Source organism: Esox lucius, chromosome 8 (genome assembly GCF_011004845.1).
Source record: "Esox lucius isolate fEsoLuc1 chromosome 8, fEsoLuc1.pri, whole genome shotgun sequence".
NCBI classification, from domain to species: Eukaryota; Metazoa; Chordata; class Actinopteri; order Esociformes; family Esocidae; genus Esox; species Esox lucius.
In genome coordinates, this window is record NC_047576.1 from 9,384,670 (window position 1) to 9,411,994 (window position 27,325).

The window sequence follows — 27,325 nt, forward strand, 5'->3', positions numbered from 1 at the left end:
AGGGTTTATTAACTAAGGGTTTATTAACTAAGGGTTTAATAACTAAGGGTTTAATAACAAAGGGTTTAATAACAAAGGGTTTAATAACAAAGGGTTTAATAACAAAGGGTTTAATAACAAAGGGTTTAATAACTAAGGGTTTATTAAGTAAGGGTTTATTAACTAAGGATTTATCAACTAATGGTTTATCAAGTTAGGGTTTATTAACTTAAGGTTTATTAACTTAAAGTTTATTAACTAAGGGTTTATAAACAGAAGGTTTGTAGAGTCTGATTGACTAAGGGTTAATTAAGAGATTATCCACTCTAACAACCAGCTATGCTTCCAGACGATGGCTTCCCCTGCATGGCACTCTATTTAGGTTCATCAAATGTAGTGCACTGTAAATGGAATAGAGTGCTATTTGGGACGCTGCCTCTTGCTCCTTCTTATTGCTTGTCTTTTCACTCTCTGCTCTTTTCATTTCCCCCTCAATCACCTTGTTTCAGAAAACCATTCCCTTGACAGAATACGAAACAGAATCAGGGCTGTACAAACTAATGACTAAAATCCAGAAAATAGTTGTTGAATTTCACACACACCAAAGGAAAGGGATTTTCCAGCAACCCTGGAGCAGAGTCTCCTGAGCCAGATGGTTTTTGGGCTCTGTTCACCAGCACAACCCCCAGCAGAGCAACACGGTTAAGCCTTGTTTATACTCCTTCTTGAGAGTGGGTGCATCATGGTCACAATTTGAGCATGGATTGTGTCCAACAAAATTCTTTGCTTCACTTATGTTTGCATACACTCACTGGTCAGACGTTCTCATACCTCCCTTTGTCTTGGGGTAATATTACAGCTCTTCCCTTTCCTCCCTCTGTTTTTGAAGGGATATTTTAGTATGCGAGCTCACCATAATTGACTGTCCTGAAAAAGGGTTCAATGCGCCATAAGGCCAGGGTCTGTTGGGAGTTTTCCACCCATCCAAATCATGACAAAACTAAAACACCCAGGAAAGAATCAACTAAAAAGCTGAGGATATTGCAATGCTACCTCACCCTAAACAGAGAGAATATAGTGGCAGATAGTTTAGAAAAACCTTGTTTACAGGCAGAATCGAGAGAGTTTGCCAAGGGCAAACCTGGCTCTTGCAAAAAGATAAGTAGAGAGTGAGAACCTGAGAGAGTGAGAGAGTGTGTGTGTGTGTGCAAGAGAGAGAGAGCCTGAGAGAGCGAAAGAGAGTGTGTGTGTGTGCAAGAGAGAGAGAGCCTGAGAGAATGAGAGATGGGGGCAGATAATGGATGGAGCAGCCTGGACTAAAAGAGCCATATTCACAAAGTGCCTCTGAGAATAATTCCTTGTCTACGATCACGTTCGTATAATGTTGTTGTTATCTGTTTCAAGGGAAAACCTAGACTCACCCACCTGCTCTGAGACTCTTCTTGAACACAGCCCAAGGAAGGTTAAAAAGCAAGTCGCTATGACCACTGTCAAGGAGTCAGTGAACAGCTCGTCCATAATCTCTGAGCTTTTGGAGGGAAAAATGAAGTCATGAGGCACACCAACTGCCTGTCAGCCATGCTCGCTTTGTCTGACTACTGAAACGGCATGTATCTGAAGCATGGAAGCAGTGTTCAGGGTTTCCTTTGTGCGTCACTTTGTGTGGAATTGACAAATCCATGATTACACTTCATGCAGTGTGACAGTGCTGTCATTTTTAGCTTGTTGTTATCAGCTCTTCATTCCCTGTTGTCTGGTGCCTGTGTCTCATGCCAGTGAGAGTCAAATAAAGGGTGTTTTTTGACAACTGCTCCAAGGGATAGACTACACTTCAACCTGCCTGCACCTCAACCTGCCTGCACTTCAACCTGGCTGCACCTCGACCTGGCTGCACCTCGACCTGGCTGCACCTCGACCTGCCTGCACCTCGACCTGCCTGCACCTCGACCAGGCTGCACCTCGACCAGGCTGCACCTCGACCAGGCTGCACCTCGACCAGGCTGCACATCAACCTGCCTGCACCTCGACCTGCCTGCTCCTGGACCGGGCTGCACCTGCACCTTGACCAGGCTTTGTGTCAACCTGGCTTCATCTCATTCCTGTTCTCTATGGTGTGCTCTATGTTTGACAAGAGACCAATGCTTCTCTTAGTGTCCACTTGAATTGCCATAGATACAGTAATGAGCTTAAAGCATTATGACCAATCGCAGGTGAAGCTAATAACATTGATCATCTCCTAACAAGGGCACATGTCAAGGTCTGGGTGGATTAGATGTTAAGCAAACAATCGGGTCATGTAGTCAATGTGTTGGATGCAGGAGAAGTGGTCAGGAGTAAAGACCTGAGCGTCTTTTACCAGGGCCAAATTGTTATGGCCAGACTGGGTCAGAGCATCTCTGAAACCACAAGGCTTGTGGGGTGCTCCTGGTCAGGGTGTTGGGTGCCAAAGGTTCATCGATACGTGAGGGCAACGAAGACTATCCCGTCTTGTCCAAACCAACAGAAGGTCTAATGTGGCACAAGTCACAGAAAGGACTGTTTTAATGATTGTTATGAGAGGAATGTGTTACAGCACACAGTGCATCACACCCTGGTGCCTACAGTATGGGGCTGTGTGACCACAGACTGGTTTGAGTGCCCATGATGACCCTTGTACACCTTCAAAAGTGCCCACAATGGGCACGCGAGCATCGGAACTGGACCTTAGCGCAGTGGAAGAAGGTCACCTGGACCGATTAGTCCCGTTTTCTGCTACATCACATGGACGGCCATGTACTTGTGCGCCGTTTAACTTGGGAAGGGATGGCTCCAGGATGCACTGTGGGATGACAACAAGCCAGTGGTGGGTGTGATGCTCTGGGCGATGTTCTGCTAGGAAACCCTGGGTTCAGGCATTCATTCAATTTGACACCTGTCAGTCAGACAAATGCACTGGTTTTCCAGCTGCACACATTGTTAAAGTTTCACTGGAGACTTGTACACCAACCCACATGCTGATTGTTTGTTTTGGTTTTCCTGGAGCATGAGCCCTCACATCTCCCAGATATAAAAACAAGGGATGACGCACCACTTACATAGTATTGTGTTTGTCTGTCTGTCTGTTTCTTTTTTTGTGTGAATGAATATCAAATTATGATAAAAAAAAAAGAGGCGGTGCAGAAAGGATGCTATTAATGACAGTATTCACCATTGACTTGGTTGACATTATTAATGACAGTATTCACCATTGACTTGGTTGACATTATTAATGACAGTATTCACCATTGACTTGGTTGACATTATTAATGACAGTATTCACCATTGACTTGTTTGACATTATTAATGACAGTATTCACCATTGACTTGGTTGACATTATTAATGACAGTATTCACCATTGACTTGGTTGACATTATTAATGACAGTATTCACCATTGACTTGGTTGACAGTATTAATGACAGTATTCACCATTGACTTGGTTGACAGTATTAATGACAGTATTCACCATTGACTTAGTTGACATTGACAATGACAGTATTCACCATTGACTTGGTTGACATTATTAATGACAGTATTCACCATTGACTTTATTGACATAATAAAAAAAATATATAGAAAACATTTGACACATACCACCTCCCTAAACATTGTTGCAGTACATCCCTTCAAGGCAATGGTATTTCATGATGGCAGTGGCCTCTTTCAGCAGGATAATGTGCCCTGCCACACTGCAAACATTGTTCGGGAATGGTGTGAGGAAGAGTTCAAGATATTTTCCTGGCCTCCAGATTCCCCAGATCTCAATCTGATTGAGCATCTGTGGGATGGGCTGGACCAGCAAGTCCAATCCACGGCGACTCCACCTCACAGCTTACAGGACTTGAAGGATCTACTAACTAATGTCTTGGTGCCAGATACCACAGGACACCTTCAGGGGTCTTGTAGAGTTTGGGATCAACAACATATTAGGCGGGTGGTCATAATGTTTTGGCTCACCAGTGTATGCTCACATAGACCAAATTCAACACATGCATAAGCACACGAAAAAACAAAAAAATAACACAATTACATTTGTAAGTCAGATTGATTTTCTTATTGAATTTCCTTTTTTCTTCTCCCACTGGTATTGTGTGTATTGAGTCATTGGTTTGTTTTCTTTCAGTTTCTCTGGAAATTATCCAGTTTTTTTGTTTGTTTTTTACAGTAACTGTGATTCATTTTCATCCAATTCTTGGTCGAAGGATAGCTCAGTATTTGCTTGGTTGGTTTGGAGACAAACGTGTGAAATTTTAGTTGGAAGTGAAGAAGGTTTGCTCGTAAATTATCTATATGGAGTCAGAGGTTGTTTGGCTCCGAGCGATGCGTTGTCTTAAGAGCCATGTTGCCATGGAAGCTGGCATGTCAGACTGTGGACAGGATGAAGAAGGGCCAAACGGGAATGTGAACAGCCTTGACAGTCCACCATATGACCGCTCACACTGCATACTTTGTCTTGCATCAGACTTAGTGCTGTTTGGTTTCATACATACACAATCAGGCAGACACCAAGACTCTTGACCTTGTCAGCTTAATGTGGATTGGCAGCAAATCTTATGTTGTTGTCTTTGTACTGTGGGAGAACGGCGTAACGCAAGCAGCAGATGGATTGTTGCATACCTTCCCACTGTCCCTGCTGTCACCTTGGAGTAAGAAAAAGGTATTAGCTGTAATTGAAAAAGGGTCACCTGCTGGGCAGAGGCAGTCACAATGGAGGCAGGGAGGGAGGGAGGCAGGAAGAGAGAGGGAAACGGTGGGAGAGGGAAAAGCTGAGAAGGAGAAGGAGGCGGGAGAAGGGCAGAGATAGAAGGGGTCCAGAACAACAACTCAGAATCACTTGAGATTTGAACAGGTAGGAAGGAAGAGTAGCCAGACATCATCACTGGCTGCTGGCCCATTATCCAGTTACCGGAGGACCCTCACTGGGGATTAGAGGAATCAGTTACTTCTGCTGTGGTCGGCTCTTCTCCAGGATTTGTGTCCATCTGAGATATACCCCGGTTGTCCTCAGCGTTTCTGACTGTAACCCCGCGGAAATAGAGATGACCGGAAGCGAGAGAAGGTGAGGGAACAACAACGACTGGACAGAGAGGAAAAATGGGGGAAAGGACATTGACAAGAAAAGGCTGCCGGAGGAACGGGGAGGCGTTCTCTTATTAAGAGTCTGAACTTGATTGAGCCTCTATGTGAAATGCTTGCTTGACATACAAGTCACAAGGCACCGAACGATCCATCCTAGAAGGCAACGTGGGAAGAGACGCCTACTCTGCCGAACAGGGTGAACCACCTTCTATCAGTTAATAGTCCCAGGCTCCCCTACATCCCTTCTGACACGTTACAGCCGTGGTCCCTCTGCTGGCTAATCCGAAAGGTCTGCTTAGGTAAAAATCAGTTTAATGCTTTAAAGGTCCCAGCGAATTGAGACCAAGTCCCAGTTCAAACACGGCCCCCGCAGGCTCCATTGGAGTATTGTCAAGTCTCCTTTCTGCGGGATGAGCATGTTCGTGGAATCATTCTGTGTCAGCCGCATGTAATGGCCGTGTTTGAAGCAGGGAGTCGAGAGTGACGTCCGCCACAGTAACCTGGATTGAAATCCTGGCCACTGAGGACTGTATGAACGGTCTCAGACCGCCTCTGGTTGGTGGGGGATTACACCCGACCGGGCTGCTTTGTCGTCAGCCTGATAATGGGTTCTCCTCTAAACATGTAAGAAGGAGAATGGCTTGGCAAGATGTCTTGAGGGACACGTGTTCTGGTCTTTGGCAACACACTTTGTGATGATTGGCTCCTGATTTTCTGCTGTTACACGTTGTTGTATCAAACACGCGAGATGAGATGAAACCATTGCGCCCGGGAGAATCTTCTCTTGCGCACTTCTGACATTCTCCCAAAATCCTTTGCCACATTACCTAACACTTCCATGCAGTCTGGGTGTGAACAGGCCCTACGACACAGATGGTTGGACTAAGCAGAATGTTCACAGATACTAACCGCCCATGTCAGTCGCTCACCACATGGGCTTCTTCAGCGTGTCTTCCCACTGAACTCCACCAGCGTAATGCCAGGTGTCTCTGTAACCAGCAGACTGTTTGTTAACCCATTGCTTTTAGTCGAATCCACTCTGAGCCCTTTGCATGGAATGGTGATCTATTGTTGATTCGGCTTCCCCCGCCTTCGTGAGACACTCTTTTATTCATGCCCGCACTCACCTGGGGGCTTTGTCATATCTGTCGGCTTTGATATTCATCTTGCCTAGTCTCCTGTGGTGGCATGAACAAACATGTTGGCGAGTTGTTTTCTGTTCCCTTGTTTGCTGTTGCTAGTATGCATACACTACTAAACCTGGGATTGTCCTTTCAACAGCTGTCAGGAAATGTGTGTGAATTGGAGGTAGCAGTGGATTTCTGATGGAAACCTAGTCCTGAACATATGAATGGGTATTGTTGAACCTAGTCCTGAACATATGAATGGGTATTGTTAAACCTAGTCCTGAACATATGAATGGGTATTGTTAAACCTAGTCCTGAACATATGAATGGGTATTGTTGAACCTAGTCCTGAACATATGAATGGGTATTGTTAAACCTAGTCCTGAACATATGAATGGGTATTGTTAAACCTAGTCCTGAACATATGAATGGGTATTGTTGAACCTAGTCCTGAACATATGAATGGCTAATGTTAAACCTAGTCCTGAACATATGAATGGGTATTGTTGAACCTAGTCCTGAACATATGAATGGCTAATGTTAAACCTAGTCCTGAACATATGAATGGGTATTGTTAAACCTAGTCCTGAACATATGAATGGCTATTGTTAAACCTAGTCCTGAACATATGAATGGGTATTGTTAAACCTAGTCCTGAACATATGAATGGGTATTGTTAAACCTAGTCCTGAAAATATGAATGGGTATTGTTAAACCTAGTCCTGAACATATGAATGGCTATTGTTAAACCTAGTCCTGAACATATGAATGGCTATTGTTAAACCTAGTCCTGAACATATGAATGGCTATTGTTAAACCTAGTCCTGAACATATGAATGGCTATTGTTGAACCTAGTCCTGAACATATGAATGGGTATTGTTAAACCTAGTCCTGAACATATGAATGGCTAATGTTAAACCTAGTCCTGAACATATGAATGGGTATTGTTAAACCTAGTCCTGAACATATGAATGGGTATTGTTAAACCTAGTCCTGAACATATGAATGGGTATTGTTAAACCTAGTCCTGAACATATGAATGGGTATTGTTAAACCTAGTCCCGAACATATGAATGGGTATTCTTAAACCTAGTCCCGAACATATGAATGGGTATTGTTAAACCTAGTCCTGAACATATGAATGGGTATTGTTAAACCTAGTCCTGAACATATGAATGGGTATTGTTAAACCTATTTCCTTTCCCTTAAGTGACTTGCTTGACCTTTTTTAGGACATTGACTAATGATACAATTTCATAAATAGCCTTAGGTTTTTGCATCTAATGAAAGGTTGTACCTATAAAAAGCCTGGCTTGTCTGTTGCAATGTTGTTTTCTTTATAGGCAAAACATTCTCTGACAAGGCATGCCTGTTGTTTAGTGGTCGTGTTTAACACAATGATACCACAATCACACGTTCTAACACCTTGGCCTTAAGCCTGTGGGCACTCCTGAACACATTGGATATGAACACGCTGTCTTCCTCCAACTAGTTATTTGGTTCTAGTTGTCCAGTTCGAACTGGAGCTGTGTTTCCCAAGGTCAACTGAAGAGAAACGCTCTGGAACAGGAAAGGTCCCATAAGAAACTCTTGTTTCACTAATGAACAGGATCCTGGATCCTCTGCCCTTTAGTGCTGCCTAGGTTTCCCCAAGGTCAGCATGACTTCCACCAGACGGATGGAAAGTAGGTTGTTAATCAACTATGTTCCTCTGATATCTCCTGCTGCTGTCTGGAATGAGGCCCCATACACACACACCAAACACACAGACCCACACACACACACCAAACACACAGACCCACACACACACCAAACACACAGACCCACACATACACCAAACCACACCAAACACACAGACCCACACACACACCAAACACACAGACCCACACACACACCAAACACACAGACCCACACACACACCAAATCACACCAAACACACAGACCCACACACACACCAAACACGCAGACCCACACACACACCAAATCACACCAAACACACAGACCCACACACACACCAAACACACAGACCCACACACACACCAAATCACACCAAACACACAGACCCACACACACACCAAACACACAGACCAACACACACACCAAACCACACCAAACACACAGACCCACACATACACCAAACCACACCAAACACACAGACCCACACACACACCAAACACACAGACCCACACACACACCAAACACACAGACCCACACACACACCAAATCACACCAAACACAGACCCACACACACACAAAACACACAGACCCACACACACACCAAACACACAGACCCACACATACACCAAAGCACACCAAACACACAGACCCACACACACACCAAATCACACCAAACACACAGACCCAACACACACCAAACACACAGACCAACACACACACCAAACCACACCAAACACACAGACCCACACACACACACACCACACAAAGCACACAGACCCACACACACCAAACCACACCAAACACAGAGACACACACCAAAGCACACTAAACACACAGACCCACACACACCAAATCACACCAAACACACAGACCCACACACACACCAAACACACAGACCCACACACACACCAAACACACAGACCCACACATACACCAAAGCACACCAAACACACAGACCCACACACACACCAAACACACAGACCCACACACACACCAAATCACACCAAACACACAGACCCACACACACACCAAACACGCAGACCCACACACACACCAAATCACACCAAACACACAGACCCACACACACACCAAACACACAGACCCACACACACACCAAATCACACCAAACACACAGACCCACACACACACCAAACACACAGGCCAACACACACACCAAACCACACCAAACACACAGACCCACACACACACCAAAGCACACCAAACACACAGACCCACACACACACCAAACACACAGACCCACACGCACACCAAACACACAGACCCACACACACACCAAACACACAGACCAACACACACACCAAACCACACCAAACACACAGACCCACACATACACCAAACCACACCAAACACACAGACCCACACACACACCAAACACACAGACCCACACACACACCAAACACACAGACCCACACACACACCAAATCACACCAAACACAGACCCACACACACACCAAACACACAGACCCACACACACACCAAACACACAGACCCACACATACACCAAAGCACACCAAACACACAGACCCACACACACACCAAATCACACCAAACACACAGACCCACACACACACCAAACACACAGACCAACACACACACCAAACCACACCAAACACACAGACCCACACACACACACACCACACAAAGCACACAGACCCACACACACCAAACCACACCAAACACAGAGACACACACCAAAGCACACTAAACACACAGACCCACACACACCAAATCACACCAAACACACAGACCCACACACACACCAAACACACAGACCCACACACACACCAAACACACAGACCCACACACACCAAACCACACCAAACACAGAGACACACACCAAAGCACACTAAACACACAGACCCACACACACCAAATCACACCAAACACACAGACCCACACACACACCAAACACACAGACCCACACACACACCAAACACACAGACCCACACATACACCAAACACACAGACCCACACACACACCAAATCACACCAAACACACAGACCCACACACACACCAAACACACAGACCCACACACACACCAAATCACTCCAAACACACAGACCCACACACACACCAAACACACAGACCCACACACACACCAAATCACACCAAACGCACAGACCCACACACACACCAAACACACAGACCAACACACACACCAAACCACACCAAACACACAGACCCACACACACACACACACACCACACCAAGCACACAGACCCACACACACCAAACCACACCAAACACAGAGACACACACCAAAGCACACCAAACACACAGACCCACACACACACCAAACACACAGACCCACACGCACACCAAACACACAGACCCACACACACACCAAACACACAGACCCACACACACACCAAACCACACCAAACACACAGACCCAACACACACACCACACCAAACACACAGACCCACACACACACCAAACCACACCAAACACACAGACCCACACACACACCAAACCACACCAAACACACAGACCCAACACACACACCAAACACACAGACCCACACACACACACCAAACCACACCAAACACACAGACCCACACACACACCAAACCACACCAAACACACAGACACACACCAAACACACAGACCCACAAACACCAAACACACAGACCCAACACACACACCACACCAAGCACACAGACCCACACACACCAAACACATTGAGTCAGTGTCAACGTCATGTTTGGATACACAGGAGCAGATGCTCCCATTAACCTCTGCATCATTTGTGACGCAGCCGTCTAACCTCACTCCCCACGCTATTGATTACTGCTAATGCAATTCTATTGATAGTACCTTCTCTCTCCCCTTCATCTCTCTGTCTGTCCCACTTCCTTCATCTCTCTCTTTCCCCATCCCTCTATCTGTCCCTCCATCCATTATTTTCTGTCTATCCCTCTGTCATTCTCTATCCCTCTCCCCTCTGTTCTCAATCTTACTCTCTTTGTCTCTCCCTGTCTCTATTCAATGTTTATGTTTTATTGGCATGGCATTTCAAAACCTATTGCCAGAAGCACAAAGTACGATGTTTCATTAACAATGGGGAACGTGTTCGCTGTATTGTATGGGTGTGTGTGTGCGTGTGGGGGTAATAACAGAAAATTGTAGACAAAAGACCACTCCTGCAACAACATTAAGTGTCCCTGTGTCCTACATCTTGTTTCAGGCTGTAACATAGTTTGCAGAAAGCCTCTTACGTCTCTTCTAATAGGATTGGCAGCTTTTTTATTGTATGTGACGGTTTCAAAGTTGTAACATTTTCGGGATTGTTATGTCGTGTAATTGATAGGGTGTTCTGGTCTTTAGGCTTCAGTGTGTTTGGTAGAACAGGTTTGTGCCATCAGCCCCAAGACCATATTGATCAATGGCCTGTTTGCTTTGTCTTGGCATTGCAGGGCTTGGTTATTACATGTCTGGATTGACATGTAGGGTTTCAGTCAGGTGTTTGTCCCATTGACTAAAGCCTTGTTTTGCAAGTGGACTCTGCACCTTTCTGCCATCAAGTACAATCGGTTCAATGACTCATTCAGTTAATTGACAAATGTGTTCAGGCATCTACATTGTTATTAGTTGTTTCATTGCAGTATGTCCTGCATGCTTCCTCTCAGTTCATTCACAGCCTCTTTTAAGTCATGTTAGTGTGTCCACTACTCTGTTTTCTATGAACAAAACCTGTAATTTCCCAAGATCCAGAATTTTGTTTGGAAAATTATTACTTGTGGTTTTATGTTGTATTAGTATGAATATTTGTGTGTGTGTTTCTTGCATGTAGGACTACTCACTGTTCAGTTTTGTCATCCGATTCTTTAAAATGTGGTATTAAAGGAGAAAGTGCGTCTCTGTCTCTACCTCACCTATCATACAGTAGCCACATACTCTGGATTATTTGGGTAACCAGGATTTTTTGTGCCTCCCTTTTTCAATTGCTAGGGTGTGATCACAGAGTCTGTCTTTTCAGTTTTTTCGGGGGTTTCTGCCATGGCCCAATTCTGGCAATATTGTTCTAGCAGATCTAGTTCCTGTTGCAGCCCCTGTTTTGTAGGTAAAAGAAGCACTAGGTCATCTGCATAAAATAAAGATTTAACGGTCTCATTTTGGAGTTGGAGGCCAGGGGCTGAGGACTGGTCCAACTGCACTGCTAACTGGTTTATATAAATGTTAAAGAGTGTGGGGCTCAGGTTACAGTCTTGATGAACTCCCCTCCTTTGTGAAAAATAATTTGTATGTTGATCTCCGATTCTAATGCTGCACTTATTTCCCATATACATAGATTTAATGATTTCATCTGTTTTTCCTCCTATACCATTTTGAAGGATGTTGTAATATAGTCCGTTTTGTCAAATAGAATCAAAAGTCTTAAAATTTTTGATTTGATGTACATGCTTTTCAAAAATAAGAGTAAAAATATGATCAGTATTGCGATCCTTTAGGAGGAGTCCAATTAGATTTTTACTTAGGACATTGTGCTTTTTAAGGAAATGTAAATTAGTTAATTTAAAATGCTAGAAAATAACTTCTCCAGATTACTGCTAACAAAGATGCCTCTGTAATTGTTGGGGTCAAATTTATCTCCAGTTTTATAGATTGGGGTAAAAAGTCTCCAGATGTTAGAATGATGTTGAATAATTTGAGCAAAGCTGACTGCAGCTCTGGAGTGCTTTTGATTAGCATGTCGTTTTTTATTCCTTCGGGACCACAAGCTTTCTTAGTTTTTAGGGATTTTATTTTGGACATTAATTCTTGTCTTGAGATTGGAAAATCAAGTGGGTTTTGGTTATCTTTAATGGTTGATTCTTGATATCTTCGTAAAGGTGTTCGAAGTGTTTTCCAAATATTACTGTTTTGAATTGGTAGTGCTTGTGGCTTGTTTGTGCTCAAATTATTCCTGAAGTCCTAGAATAGATCTTTGTCAATTGAGTGTTCTATTTCTTGTAATGTGTGATAGGTGTATTCAAGTTTTTTTCTTTTGGTAGTGTTTTTGTATACTTTGAGGGTTTCAAAATATCTTATTACGAACAGTTGGATCTTCTGGCTGATGTTTTTACATTCAGCGTCAAACAATTTCTCCTTGTTTTTCTCTGTCCTTAGTTTTTTCTTTACTTTCAGTAGGTCCGCTGTCAGTGCTGCTTTGTTGAAGGTAGTGTTGATAGCAGCTACAGCCGTATTTGCACCCTCTTTGTTTGAACAATATAGATTCTCCGTAAACTGTAAGATGTTGTTGGTAAGTGGTGTTGAATTAAGCGTTGTGATATATCTTTCTCTCCCTCTCCTTTTCCCTCTCTGTCTCTCTCCCTCTCCTTTCCCCTCTCTGTCTCTCATCTCACTTTATAGGAATGAAGATGCTATCAACCAGATGGCTGTTCCTCCTTTCCCAAACCCTCCTGCTGTCCTGTCCTCCACTGAGGTGAGTCCAATTTTCTCTCGTGTTCTCTCTCTCACACATACACACATTCCTTCCAGCTCTCACACACAACTTCAAAAGCAGCTGATCATAACTCTAGCTGAATTAACCCTCTCATGCAAATGTTTACACACTTCCCGACTCTGCTTTTGTCTGGAGTCAATGGTAATTCTATTGTAAGAAAAGGCTGTGCAGTTGACAACGTCCCACTTAGAATTTGTTTTCTCAATTTATCTTCATTAACACCACCGTTATCGTCTTCATCAACATAATTTTTGGTATGCAAGCCTCACCCGCCTCCAGCAGCAGTGGTAGTGTCCCCAGCCCCTGCAGAAAAGCACCAGTCACCTGAAAGCCTGACCCTCAGCAGGGGGCCCCTGGAGGCCACCATCTCCATCAGCAAGGTATACACTTTCCTACCTGTCCCGGTTTGTGTTCTTTAGGCACCAAACTGTTGGATTGCGATTTTTTTACGTCTGTCTTTTAATTCCAATGCTGCCCAGTGTTGTCATTGGGCGGATTTTGGGTGTCTTTCTGAGATTCTGACCTTGACCTCTCACGTGTGCTTGCTTTCCTCCCGCACACACCTTCACGCTCATGCATGAACCAACAAGCACACCGTCGCGCAGTCACACAAACCTGAGCAGTCCCGGGTCGGATCCACAGGCAGCACGGCGTCCGAGCTGGTCACCAGAGAAGCAGCACCAATGAACGTCCGAGAGGGAGAAACCACCTTAAAGGTCAACCGACAGGAAGTCCCCGTGTCACTTCCTTCTTGCCCGCTATACGTTCCATCGTAGCTGAGAGCCTCAGTGTGCGAAGACTTGGTCACTTAGTTTGCAGTCTGGGTTTCTCAAGATTCCATTAGTTCAGCAACTTAGAAGACTATTGTGAACAAAATGAAACGGCACACAGTTAAACCAGTGCAACCTTTGAAGTTTTTCCACGGTGATGGAGGCCTAACCCATGTGCATAGAGACAAGGCTCCAGTCAATTTAAACATGACCCACATTCCAATGTAGTGTGTGTTACGCATGCCTGCATGCAGCACGGGTGTGTGTGTTTGTGTGGATATATATACACTGTGTGTGTCTACCTGACTGTTTTCATGCATGTTTCTCTGCATGCTCTCTGCAGAAGCTCAAGGCCTCGGATGAGGGGCCCTCAGAGTCTTCGGAGAGTGTTCCTTTGCTGGCTGCCAAGGCCTCCCTGGAGCAGGTGAGTTTGACAATGGATCTGGGTTAACTTTCATGCAGGAGGCAGAACACCAACTCTTTATATCTGTAGATCTCTGGTGCCTGTGTGGGAGGTTGGGAGAGGCTGAACCAGCTCTTAGTATCAGGCAACGTGCATTTCATATTTAGCAGCAACATGTGTTGTTTAGTTATTTGCGATTTTTCAGCGTGAAAATGCTGTAAGGTTTTGTGTCTGGTCCTGGATTGTGTAGCGTGTAGCGTGTAGTGTGTGTGTAGTGTGTGTAGTGTGTGTGTCAATCAATCACTCTTTTTTTTCCTGGAGCACTTTTTTATATAAGCAGTTGTACCAAGCGCTTATACAGAGACTCAGTGTGAAAGTACTTAGATTTTGTGACACTGTGAAAGACTCCCAGGATAAGTAGGAAGCTATGAGGGAGACTGGCTCAGGGATTTTAAGAGTAATTTAGCCCTTTTAGGCCAAATCTTTATTCAAACTTTCAGATAACATGAATGCGTGCATGTGTGTGTGTAGACTACCAACCAGGCCAAAACCGTGTTGAGCTCCTCCAGTAAGCTGCCTCTTGTGAGCAGTGTGGATGGGGGTCTAGTGTCCCCTTCTGCCCCATCCCTGCCCTCCTCCACCACCAGCCCGGACTTTGAGTACTGTAGCAAAGGTATGCAGCTGCACTCACAACGTCCTGTCCTTTACAGCCTTTTTACAATCCCTTTACATACTTTTTACAGACTCTTTATAGTCCCTATTACAGCCTTTTTACAGTCCCTTTACAGACTCTCTACAATCTTTCTACAGACTATTTTTACTGTCCCTTTACATATTTTTCAAACCTTTTACAGTTGTATTACAGTCCCCTTAACCCATTTTGTCTTTTTACAGTCCCATTCGTCTTTTTACAGTCTCTTTACAATCCCATTAGTCTTTTTACAGTCTGTTTACAGTCCCATTACTTTTTGTAGTCTCTTTACAATCCCATTAGTCTTTTTACAGTCTGTTTACAGTCCCATTATTATTTTTACAGTCTCTTTACAGACCATTAGTCTTTTTACAGTCTTTTCATAGTCCCATTAGTCTTTTTACAGTTTCTTTACAGACCCATTAGTCTTTTTACAGTCTCTTTATAGTCCCATTACTTTTTGTAGTCTCTTTACAATCCCATTAGTCTTTTTACAGTCTGTTTACAGTCCCATTACTTTTTGTAGTCTCTTTACAATCCCATTAGTCTTTTTACAGTCTGTTTACAGTCCCATTATTATTTTTACAGTCTCTTTACAGACCATTAGTCTTTTTACAGTCTTTTCATAGTCCCATTAGTCTTTTTACAGTTTCTTTACAGACCCATTAGTCTTTTTACAGTCTCTTTATAGTCCCATTACTTTTTGTAGTCTCTTTACAATCCCATTAGTCTTTTTACAGTCTGTTTACAGTCCCATTATTCTTTTTACAATCTCTTTACAGACCATTAGTCTTTTTACAGTCTGTTTACAGTCCCATTGTTCTTTTTACAGTCTCTTTACAGACCATTAGTCTTTTTACAGTCTCTTTATAGTCCCATTAGTCTTTTTACAGTCTCTTTATAGTCCCATTAGTCTTTTTACATTCTCTTTATAGTCCTTACAGTATCCTTACATTATCTTTGTAAAGGGTTTGCAGATGTTATAATACTTCTATTATATTGTGTCACAGTCCGCTATCCTAGAACAGAAGGAAACACAGCGCCATATTGAGCCATTATAACACGTAATTATCCTTCACCTCATATAGCTTAGACAAGCAAATGGGATTCTAAGCTGATAAAACAACACCTCATGTCAAAGGAGGGACTGTGAAGAGATACGCATCATCTAACACTTCCATTGTTGTATTTTTTTTATTTTTTTTTAATTGTAATGATTTGTTTGCCTGTCTCATGTTCCTTGGTTTCGAACCCCAGGAACACCTGCTGTTGCCATAGTGTCAGCTAATGGGCATTAGAATAAACAAATAAAAGTAATCAAACATGATTAACTTCTACCTAGAGGGTTGGTAATAATTGCTCTCTCCCTCGTGTGTGTCGTCCCCCCCCCTCTCATAGACCCAGCCACGTGTCCTATCGTTCCAGGCCAGGAGGTTGTCATCGAGATCGCCAAGGGCCGTTCTGGTCTAGGCCTCAGTATTGTCGGGGGCAAAGACACCCAGCTGGTACGCCCACTAACTCTGTGCTTTGGTTATGGTGGCCATGTCCACAAGGCCAATGTCAACATGTCCACCCTGGCGAATTATACAACACCACCAGGGCCAATCGGTATGATTCTGTAAATGACGGATTACAAAAGGCATTGGTTAACTGGACTACTGTCCCGGATGTGGTTAGGGCAATGTGGAAAAAATTATCACGTAGAATCTTTCATGTTTGTCATCAGTTTAGAAGAATTTGTTTTGACTGACATTAATGGCTTTTTTAGTGTCAAAAACTCATTTAGATTTTATGTTGTAACACAACACACTGTGGTAATGTCTTTGGGGGTGAACACTGTTGAGAGGCATTGGATTAGATGGCAGAAAATCCCTCAATTTGTTTGTCAGTAGAGGGTCCTGTGTACTGTGTGTACCGTATGTCATTCACCCAAATTGTCTGACCACACACCTGCACATGATGTATGTATGGAAAACCATGCATGGTCCCAGCCCTGATTTCACACCCGTGGGCAACCACTGACTGCAGGGAGGCTAGTAATTCATTCATTTATTTCCCGTTTCAGTCAGTTGAATGAAATGTCTGATAGTTTTAGTTGAGGTTACAGCTTATTCCCGACCCCAGTAGAGTGTGGAGACAAACACTGCAGGGGGGATACGAGTACTCTCTCTCCCCCACCCCCACTCTCTCTCATTCTGCCTCACTTTGCTGTTGTTCTCTCTTCCTCTTACACTTTCACTGTCATTCTCTCACACTCTCTCTGTCATTCTCTCACACTCTCTCTGTCGTTCTCTCTCATTTTCTCACACACTCTCTGTCGTTCTCTCTCTTTCTCTCACACTCTCTCTGTCGTTCTCTCTCATTCTCCCCCACTCTCTCTGTCGTTCTCTCTTTCTCTCCTCAGTATTGTATTCTGAGAACACATCAGGTGCAGTAGCAGTATCCCCAGGCTGCCACTGAACAAAGGGTTCACCTGCTACTTTATTGAATTCTGTGTGTCCGTGTCGCCCAAGGACAGCGTTGAGAGATGCCTTCCGTCTGTGTTCTGTGATCTTTCTGGCGGCTTAGCTTTGAAGGGCTCTCTGTATCTCTCCCCTTCTGTCTGTCTCTGTCACTCTCACCTGCGCTCTCACAAGAATCAGTATTTGGGGTTTAGGTAATAAGAGGTGTTGCTTTTAAAAAGCTGTCTATTGAAAGGCTTGGCAGGTGTAGGTGACTGGGTCTAATTGCCGTCTCAAGCAGTCCTAAGGTCCGGTTCCATGTCACTTTCATATCTTCTCCATTTCTCCCTCTGTCTGCCCCCCCCATCCTCTCCATTTCTCCCTCTGTCTGCCCCCCCCATCCTCTCCATTTCTCCCTCTGTCTGCCCCCCCATCTTCTCCATTTCTCCCTCTGTCTGCCCCCCCCCCTCCTCTCCATTTCTCCCCCTCCACTCTCTGTCTTGTTGTCTGTGCAGGATGCCATAGTGATTCATGAGGTTTATGAGGAGGGGGCCGCAGCGCGTGACGGCCGTCTGTGGGCCGGGGATCAGATCCTGGAGGTGAGAAAAACCTCTCCTCCTCACACTGTTTCTCTGTTAATCGTTCTCTCTTTACTCCTTGTCCTTTTCAAAAAGTATGTTAACTGTGGAACGGAGAGGAGAATCATCGCTGACATTAACTCTGCATAGTCATGTTCCACAGTCACTGTGCCAAAATAGGACAATGTCTCCCTCTGCTGGAAGGATACAGCTATCACTTTACTGGCTTTCAGTTGTGGTTGGAGCTATCTGTTTGTGTGATGTGTCTGTGTGTTTGCCCATCCAGGTAAATGGTGTGGACCTGCGCAGCGCAGCCCATGAGGATGCAATCACAGCCCTGAGGCAAACCCCAGCCAAAGTGTGTCTAACTGTTCTACGGGACGAAGCACAGTACCGCGACGAGGAGAACCTTGATGTGTTCCCTGTGGAGCTTCAGAAGAAGGCCGGACGCGGTCTGGGCCTCAGTATTGTTGGCAAAAGGTACAGGGGCAACTCTCTCACACACTCCTTCAGACTGCTTCCTGAGTGACTCCATATCATTCAGTGCTTTTTCCAAGGGCCTAAAGAACACTGGTCATAGTTAGTGCCCTATGTGCTGTGAAGAGTTGGGTGCTATTTTGGACACTTTCAGCGCATGGAATTTAATGTAAAAAAAAGAAAGGTAGATGGATTCTAAATGATTATGATGTCACAATGGATTCTGAATTATCATGATGTCACAATTAATTCAGAATAATTATGATGTCAAGGTGGCTTGGAAATAGTTATGATATATTTAAAATGATTATGATGTCAACATGGATTCGAAATGAATATGTCAGTGTTTTACGAAATCAGGATGGATTGGGAATAATGACGTCAAGACCAATACAAAATCGTTTTTTAATAGGGGGCTCTTAGCAGGATCTTTATTGTGATTAGTTATTTTGAGAATGATGCCATGATGGGTTGCCATGGGACTGAATGTATGTATCGTAGGAACGGAACGGGGGTGTTCATTTCGGACGTGGTGAAAGGGGGTGCTGCAGAGCTGGACGGCCGCCTGATGCAGGGCGACCAGATCCTGTCCGTCAACGGGGAGGACATGAGGCAGGCATCGCAAGAGACCGTGGCCGCCATTCTCAAGGTGAGCACCACCGTTCCAACAACAGACAACCCCATAGACCGGACGAATGAAACCCCCTTCGGCAGGTTTAGACACGACGAGTGCGGTGCAGCTACAGATCGAAGCCAGCTGCTGTCACAAACTAAAGTAATCATCACATTCGTCACAGAAAATAGAAATAACTAGAAACAAATCACACTTGGTAATTGGTATCTCAAAGTAACACATCAAACATTCATTGCTCTCACTGTCACAGACAAAAACAGTACACAGCCTGGCAGAAGCCACTTCTTCTTTCTACCACTAGGTGTCACAATTGAACACTAGGGGTTTTCAGAGTTATTTTTAAAGGCTACAGGGCTCTTATATTAAGCGGTGTGCTTTCATCTGTGGTGGTGGAGGGGCATTCTGAAGTTATTCTGGCTACAGTTGTTCACTATTGTGGAGTGTTAGTGGGTGCTTTGTGTGCCCTCTCTGCTTTCCCATACCCCTACTAAAGAATGTAATATATGCAACATGTAGCAATATGTGGAGCCCTGCTTTACAATCCTGGTGCCTGGGACCCAATACGGTATCCCATCAGACAGTATGCTTTATGATGTGGGTACTCTGTACGGCCAATCCCTATGCCCAGGGCTCTGGTAGTGATGTCCTGTCCTGTAGTAGTCTGGTAGTGATGTCCTGTCCTGTAGTAGTCTGGTAGTGATGTCCTGTCCTGTAGTAGTCTGGTAGTGATGTCCTGTCCTGTAGTAGTCTGGTAGTGATGTCCTGTTCTGTAGTAATCTGGTAGTGATGTCCTGTTCTGTAGTAATCTGGTAGTGATGTCCTGTCCTGTAGTAGTCTGCTGGTGATGTCCTCTCCTGTCCTTTTGTAGTCTGGTAGTGATGTCCTCTCCTCTCCTGTAGTAGTCTGGTAGTGATGTCCTGTCCTGTCCTGTTGTAGTCTGGTACTGATGTCATTTCCTGAGGTAGTCTGGTAGTGATGTCCTGTCCTGTAGTAGTCTGGTAGTGATGTCCTGTCCTGTAGTAGTCTGGTAGTGATGTCCTGTCCTGTAGTAGTCTGGTAGTGATGTCCTGTCCTGTAGTAGTCTGGTAGTGATGTCCTGTCCTGTAGTAGTCTGGTAGTGATGTCCTGTCCTGTAGTAGTCTGGTAGTGATGTCCTGTCCTGTAGTAGTCTGGTAGTGATGTCCTGTCCTGTAGTAGTCTGGTAGTGATGTCCTGTCCTGTAGTAGTCTGGTAGTGATGTCCTGTCCTGTAGTAGTCTGGTAGTGATGTCCTGTCCTGTAGTAGTCTGGTAGTGATGTCCTGTCCTGTAGTAGTCTGGTAGTGATGTCCTGTCCTGTAGTAGTCTGGTAGTGATGTCCTGTCCTGTAGTAGTCTGGTAGTGATGTCCTGTCCTGTAGTAGTCTGGTAGTGATGTCTGGTCGTGATGAGGTGTTCTCTGTCCTGTGCACTACCTGTGCCTCTGCAGTGTGCCAGGGGGATGGTGCTCCTAGAACTGGGCCGACTGAAGGCTGCCTCATGGATCTCTTCCAGACACACCTCCCAGGGAAGCCAGGTGTGTGTGTGGCCATTATCATCCCCACTCCCTGGCGCTTGCATGCAGAAGTCCAGTGACGCCGACTCACCCTGGCTGCTGTGCTGTTAACACCTGTCTCAGCCACTCATCCATCCATTACATGCATGGAAACCTCAGTGGACATCTGACGGACATTTAACAGCCTCTTTCTGGTGTCACCTGTGTGTCACTTACTCACCCCGCAAACTCACCCACCACTGGCCAGCATGCCTCTGTACGTGTGTGTGTGTCTGTTTTCACCTGTGTCATAGCTCTGTTTTCACCTTCCCTTCAACAGATGAGCCAAGTGAGTACCAGCAGCACCGTCGTAATGCCCCGCCCCCCACTAAACTCCACCCCTTCCACCTCTCAGCTCATAAACAACTGGAAGCCAACCACGGAGACCATGACATCATCGAAAAGCGCAGGTAGGCATGGAGCAAAGACTTATTTTCTAAGAAAAAGCAACAGTTTTCCCTCTAAACATAATCAAATACAAATACATGTACGAGTTGGTGTGGGGGGACAGTAGGAGGAGGTGACTGACAGCCAATACAATCTAAACTATCTGATTGTGACTTTGAAATATCTGATTGTCCGAATCTAAAATATGTGGTGGTATGAATTTTAAATATAAGATTTATTTGAATCTGAAACGTGGTGGTATGAATGTAAAATATCTGATTGTCTGGATCTTAAATACTTCTAGACTAATGCTTTCGTTACTTCTAGACTAGATTACTGCAATGCTCTTATTTCCAGTTACCCTGACAAATCAATAAATAAACTTCAATTAGTGCTGCACACGGCTGCTAGAATCCTAACTAGAACAAAACACATTACTCCTGTACTAGTGTCCTTACACTGGCTGCCTGTTAGGATTAGGGCTGATTTTAAGGTTTTATTGTTAACCTATAAATCAATACATGGACTTGCTCCTACTTACCTCGCTGAAATGATGCAGCCATACATACCTACACGTAACCTACGATCGCAAGATGCAGGCCTTTTAATTGTACCTAGAATTTCTGAACAAACAGCTGGGGGCAGGGCTTTTTCTCATAGAGCTCCACTACTGTGGAATGATCTGCCAATTAAGGTTAGAAATGCAAACTCAGTGCAAACATTCAAGTGTCTACTAAAACTCATCTCTACAGCACAGTTTATAATTAGGTGTTGCCTGGCCCAGGGGCGTGAAGGTAACCAGAAGGCTTGATACTGTCCACCCTTGCTGTCTTGCCAGGTGGGCTCTCATCGCCACTGGGATGCCCTCCCTCCAATGCCTTTCGGGGGAAGAGTCACCGGCTTGTTGTTGACTCTCTGTGGCGCACTTTGGGCTGCAATTGGGCTGTACTCTGCTGGCAGTACTCGGCCCTCATTCAGGGGGGTTGCGGTTGGTGGGTGTCCCTTTGGTTGATGCCTGGCAATGTGGGTGGATTGATTTCCTGCCTGTAGGGCCCTGTCCGGGGCCTCCCCCGGGTAGGGCCACAGTGTCGCCGGACCCCCCTGTCTCAGTTCCTAGGTCTTATGCTGCTATACTATTGTGCTGGGGGATTGGGTCAGTTCTCCTTCCCCACTAAGTTCTCCTTCTCCACTATAAATCATTGTTGATATGAGGAATGCATTTTCTGAATTTTTTAAACTATAGGAGGATATGAGGTCATGGTCCACACCTGCAGTGTTCCTGGTTTGGGGAACCCGTTGCTGTCCCTGTCCTTGTTCATCTGGTCATAATTCTGACCTAGTCTAAATTTAAATAGATTCTGGATTTAGCCCACATGCATTTATTAATTATTGCATGTGGCACAGCAAGAAGAGAAATGGTCACCCCTCTGAGCCTGGGTCCTCTCTAGGTTTCTTCCTTTATTTCGGCCTTCTTAGGAAGTTTTTCCTAGCCACTGAAATTAAACACTACTGTTGTTTGCTCCTTGGGGTTTAAAGCCGGGTATTTCTGTAAAAGCACTTTGTGACCGCTGCTGTTGTAAAAAGGGTTTTATAAATACATTTGATTGATTGATTAAATATCTGAGTGCATGAATGTAATGTACCTAAAATAACTTATTGTATGACTCTAAAATATATCATTGTTTGAATTTAAAATAGCTAACTGTCTGAATTTAAAATGTCTGATTGTTTGAATTGAATTGATCGAATATATCTGATTGTATGAATCTAATCTGAAATATCTGATTGTATGAATCTAATTAATCTGAAATATCTAATTCTATTAATCTAATTCATCTGAAATATCTGATTGTATGAATCTAATTCATCTGAAATATCTGATTGTATGAATCTAATTCATCTGAAATACTTGATTGTGTGCATCGAATTAATCTGAAAAATATGATTGTATGAATCTAATTAATTTGAAATATCTGATTGTATGAATCTATTTAAACTGAAATATCTGATTGTATGCTATAGGAACACAGTACTAAGAACACTTTGGCGCTCCAGTAGAAATCTCAGTTTGTCTTTCTGTAATATTCTTGTGTGTGTGTGTATAGTTGCAGATAGTGGTATGCGCACAGTGGAGATCACACGGGTAAGTTGATCAGTATCATATTGTGTTGCTTTTGAACTTCTCCTAGCATGTCTATCTGTTTGCACAGACCTCTAACAACAAGCTGTTTGTCATATGACAACTAAGATCTACTAGAACTACTAGAATGTATTTTTCATAATTAATTATTAATTAAGTAGTCAGTGAACAAGTAAATATTCTCTAGCTCTTCATCCATCCATCCTCCTTCCCTTTCTGTCTCTGTCTGTCTCTCTCTGTGGTTGGGGGGCTGTGATTGATGTCTCTCTCTCTCTGGGGCTGGAGGCTGTGATTGATTGAATTCATTAAAGTATGTCATCATGCGGTGAGTTTGTCTGTTGGCAGGGTCCTACTGATGCGTTGGGGATCAGTATTGCAGGGGGAAGGGGCAGTCCTCTGGGGGATATTCCCATCTTCATAGCAATGATCCAGGCCAACGGGGTGGCTGCCAAGACACACAGACTCAAGGTATTGGCAGTGTGTGGCTGGCCACGCCCTGCCGTGTCTGTGACTGTTGACCTGTGTGTGTGGCCACGCCCTCCCGTGTCTGTGTCTGTTGACCTGTGTGTGTGGCCACGCCCTCCCGTGTCTGTGACTGTTGACCCGTGTGTGTGGCCACGCCCTTCCATGTCTGTGACTGTTGACCCGTGTGTGTGGCCACGCCCTTCCATGTCTGTGACTGTTGACCCGTGTGTGTGGCCACGCCCTTCCATGTCTGTGACTGTTGACCCGTGTGTGTGGCCACGCCCCTCCATGTCTGTGACTGTTGACCCGTGTGTGTGGCCACGCCCCTCCATGTCTGTGACTATTGACCCGTGTGTGTGGCCACGCCCCTCCATGTCTGTGACTGTTGACCCGTGTGTGTGTCTTCCAGGTGGGAGACAGGATAGTGAATATAAACGGCCAGTCCCTGGATGACCTCTCCCATGGAGATGTCGTCACCATGCTGAAGAACGCTTACGGCAGCATCCTTCTCCGGGTACATGGACACACCCCCTGATACCACACCCACTTTAGCCCAATGACCTCATAATTTATACGTTGTCAAATTACATGACTCTCATCGAGAAAACCTGTGTTTTGCTTTGTGTATTATTTTACCTCCATCATATACATATTCCATAAAAAATCGGCTATTCAATTGGCACGTGTTTAATAATTAATATTGAATATTGAATTAAATATACTTTTTCTGAAATCTGAACAGCATTTGGTCAGACGCATGTTTATTAGTCTGTGTGTGTGCTGTGTGTATTCATCTGTGTATGTTTATTCATCAGTGTGTGTGTAGTGAGTGTATTCATCTGTGTGTGTACTGTGTTTATTCATCTGTGTGTGTGTGTGTGTGTGTGTGTGTATTCATCTGTGTGTGTCTGTATTCATTTTTGTGTGTACTGTGTGTATTCATCTGTGTTTGTGTACTGAGTGTATTCATCAGTGTGTGTGTGTATTCATCAATGTGTGTGTGTATTCATCAGTGTGTGTGTGTATTCATCAGTGTGTGTGTACTGTGTTTATTCATCAGTGTGTGTGTAGTTAATGTTTTCATCAGTGTGTGTGTACTGTGTTTATTAATCAGTGTGTGTGTACTGTGTTTATTCATCAGTGTGTGTGAGTTTTCATCAGTGTGTGTGTACTGTGTTTATTCATCAGTGTGTGTTTGTTCATCAATGTGTGTGTGCATTCATCTGTGTGTGTACCGTGTGTATTCATCAGTATGTGTGTGTACTGTTTATTCATCAGTGTGTGTGTGTGTACTGTGTGTATTCATCAGTGTGTGTTTATTCATCAATGTGTGTTGTGTGTATTCATCAGTGTGTGTATTGTGTCTATTCATCAGTGTGTCTGAGTGTGTTGTGCGGCCGTATATACTGCCATGTCTCTGAATGGTGTGCGCGCTCACACACAGCCTCCTGGGAACTGAACAGTTATCAGCGGGGTGCAGCAGGCTTCTTCTCTGGCTAGCTGGGCCACATAATCCCAGGTCTTTATGCTAATCCAGCCTTATCAGTCCAACTCCAGGAGCTGCAGTACTGGGCTGTTACACTGGGCTAGACCTGCTGGTAGCTGCTGATTACAAGACACACACACACACCACGAGGACACACACAGTACACACCATCAGAGAACAGACACACACACACACACAGTACACACCACCAGAGGACAGACACACACACCACCCTGGACACACACACCACCCAGAACATTCACACAATACACACCACCAGAGGACACACACCACACAGAAAATTCACACAATACACCCCACCCAGGACATACACACACACACCACCCAGGACACACACACACACACCACCCAGGACATTCACACAATACACACCACCAGAGGACACACACCACACAGAAAATTCACACAATACACCCCACCCAGGACATACACACACACACCACCCAGGACACACACACACACACCACCCAGGACACACACACACACACCACCCAGGACACACACACACACACCACCCAGGACACACACACACACACCACCCAGGACACACACACACACCACCCAGGACACACACACACACACCACCCAGGACACACACACACACACCACCCAGGACACACACACACACACCACCCAGGACACACACACACACACACCACCCAGGACACACACACACACCACCCAGGACACACACACACACACACCACCCAGGACACACACACACACACCACCCAGGACAACTAGCTATTACTGTTGACTAACCGTCTCCCAACTCTACCTCTCTCTCTTTCTCAATTTTCTATATATCCTCTTCTACCCATGTTTTTCTGTTGTCATTTCTCCCTCCCCAACTCTGTTTTTCTGTTGTCATTTCTCCCTCCCCAACTCTGTTTTTCTGTTGTCATTTCTCCCTCCCCAACTCTGTTTTTCTGTAATCATTTCACCCTCACCCAAATCTGTTTTTCTGTTGTCATTTCTCCCTCCCCAACTCTGTTTTTCTGTTGTCATTTCTCCCTCCCCAACTCAGTTTTTCTGTTGTCATTTCTCCCTCCCCAACTCAGTTTTTCTGTAGTCATTTCTCCCTCCCCAACTCTGTTTTACTGTTGTCATTTCTCCCTACCCCAACTGTTTTACTGTTGTCATTTCTCCCTCCCCAACTCTGTTTTACTGTAGTCGTTTCTCCCTCCCAGATATTTTTTTCTGTAGTAATTACTCCCTCCCAGACTGTTTCTACCCGTCATTTGTCTCTTCCAAACTCTGTTTTACTCTAGATGTTTCTCCCTGCCTTTCTGTATCACTGCCTCTCCCCCGTCTCCCCCTGTCTCCCCCTCCCTCCTTGAAGACAAGCGCGGCATTGAGATAAGTGCAGACAATGGCTGGGGAGCATTTCTCTAACGTTCCCATCCCACAAGTCATCCGTTAATCATCCATTAATTATCCTTTGTTTGTTGTTGTTGTTTTCATATTTTTAATTGCTTCTCTGTTGATGAAATATGGAAATGAAGCGATGATGACCGACCATTGTGGCATCAGTAGTTGTCTGACGATTTTACTAAAATTGAAGCATAGAATATTTTCCTCGCTAAAGAAGACAGAGAAGAGAGTAAGGAGTGATAATGGATAGGAGCATTAGGCTTTGTGTGACTCTGAGCCATTCATCCAGGAGCTTGAGCTGCCTGTCGGTCTCTCTGTCTGGATGTCCGTCTGCTTCTTTGTCCGTCTGCTTGTTTGTCTGTCTGCTTGTTTGACTGTCTTTCTGTAATTACAAGAATTCAGCCATTGAAGAGTTAAAAGGAGGGTTGATAATAAACACATCATATGTTCATTGATGTACATACTACAAACTGACCCTCATGCTTGTCTATAGTGCACACACACACACATCCTCTGGATTATAATATAGAAACTTTCTA

General features: G+C 44.5%; 1 protein-coding gene across 5 annotated transcripts in view; it reads left to right on the top strand.

The window, feature by feature from the left end:
* patj (PATJ crumbs cell polarity complex component) overlaps positions 1–27,325 on the top strand; it is a 146,435-nt gene that overhangs the window by 109,071 nt on the left and 10,039 nt on the right. For 3 of the 5 annotated variants that reach the window (XM_034293725.1, XM_034293728.1, XM_034293726.1), the window contains 14 exons: positions 13,256–13,328; positions 13,613–13,729; positions 13,940–14,065; positions 14,463–14,543; positions 15,054–15,195; positions 16,612–16,718; positions 18,170–18,253; positions 18,519–18,712; positions 19,211–19,358; positions 20,809–20,895; positions 21,194–21,323; positions 23,406–23,443; positions 23,786–23,908; positions 24,315–24,419. In XM_034293725.1, the coding sequence (XP_034149616.1) occupies positions 13,256–13,328; positions 13,613–13,729; positions 13,940–14,065; positions 14,463–14,543; positions 15,054–15,195; positions 16,612–16,718; positions 18,170–18,253; positions 18,519–18,712; positions 19,211–19,358; positions 20,809–20,895; positions 21,194–21,323; positions 23,406–23,443; positions 23,786–23,908; positions 24,315–24,419 (1,555 nt within the window). The remainder of the gene's footprint in view (positions 1–13,255; positions 13,329–13,612; positions 13,730–13,939; positions 14,066–14,462; positions 14,544–15,053; positions 15,196–16,611; positions 16,719–18,169; positions 18,254–18,518; positions 18,713–19,210; positions 19,359–20,808; positions 20,896–21,193; positions 21,324–23,405; positions 23,444–23,785; positions 23,909–24,314; positions 24,420–27,325) is intronic. The other 2 variants (XM_034293727.1, XM_034293729.1) reach the window with 2 other exon arrangements.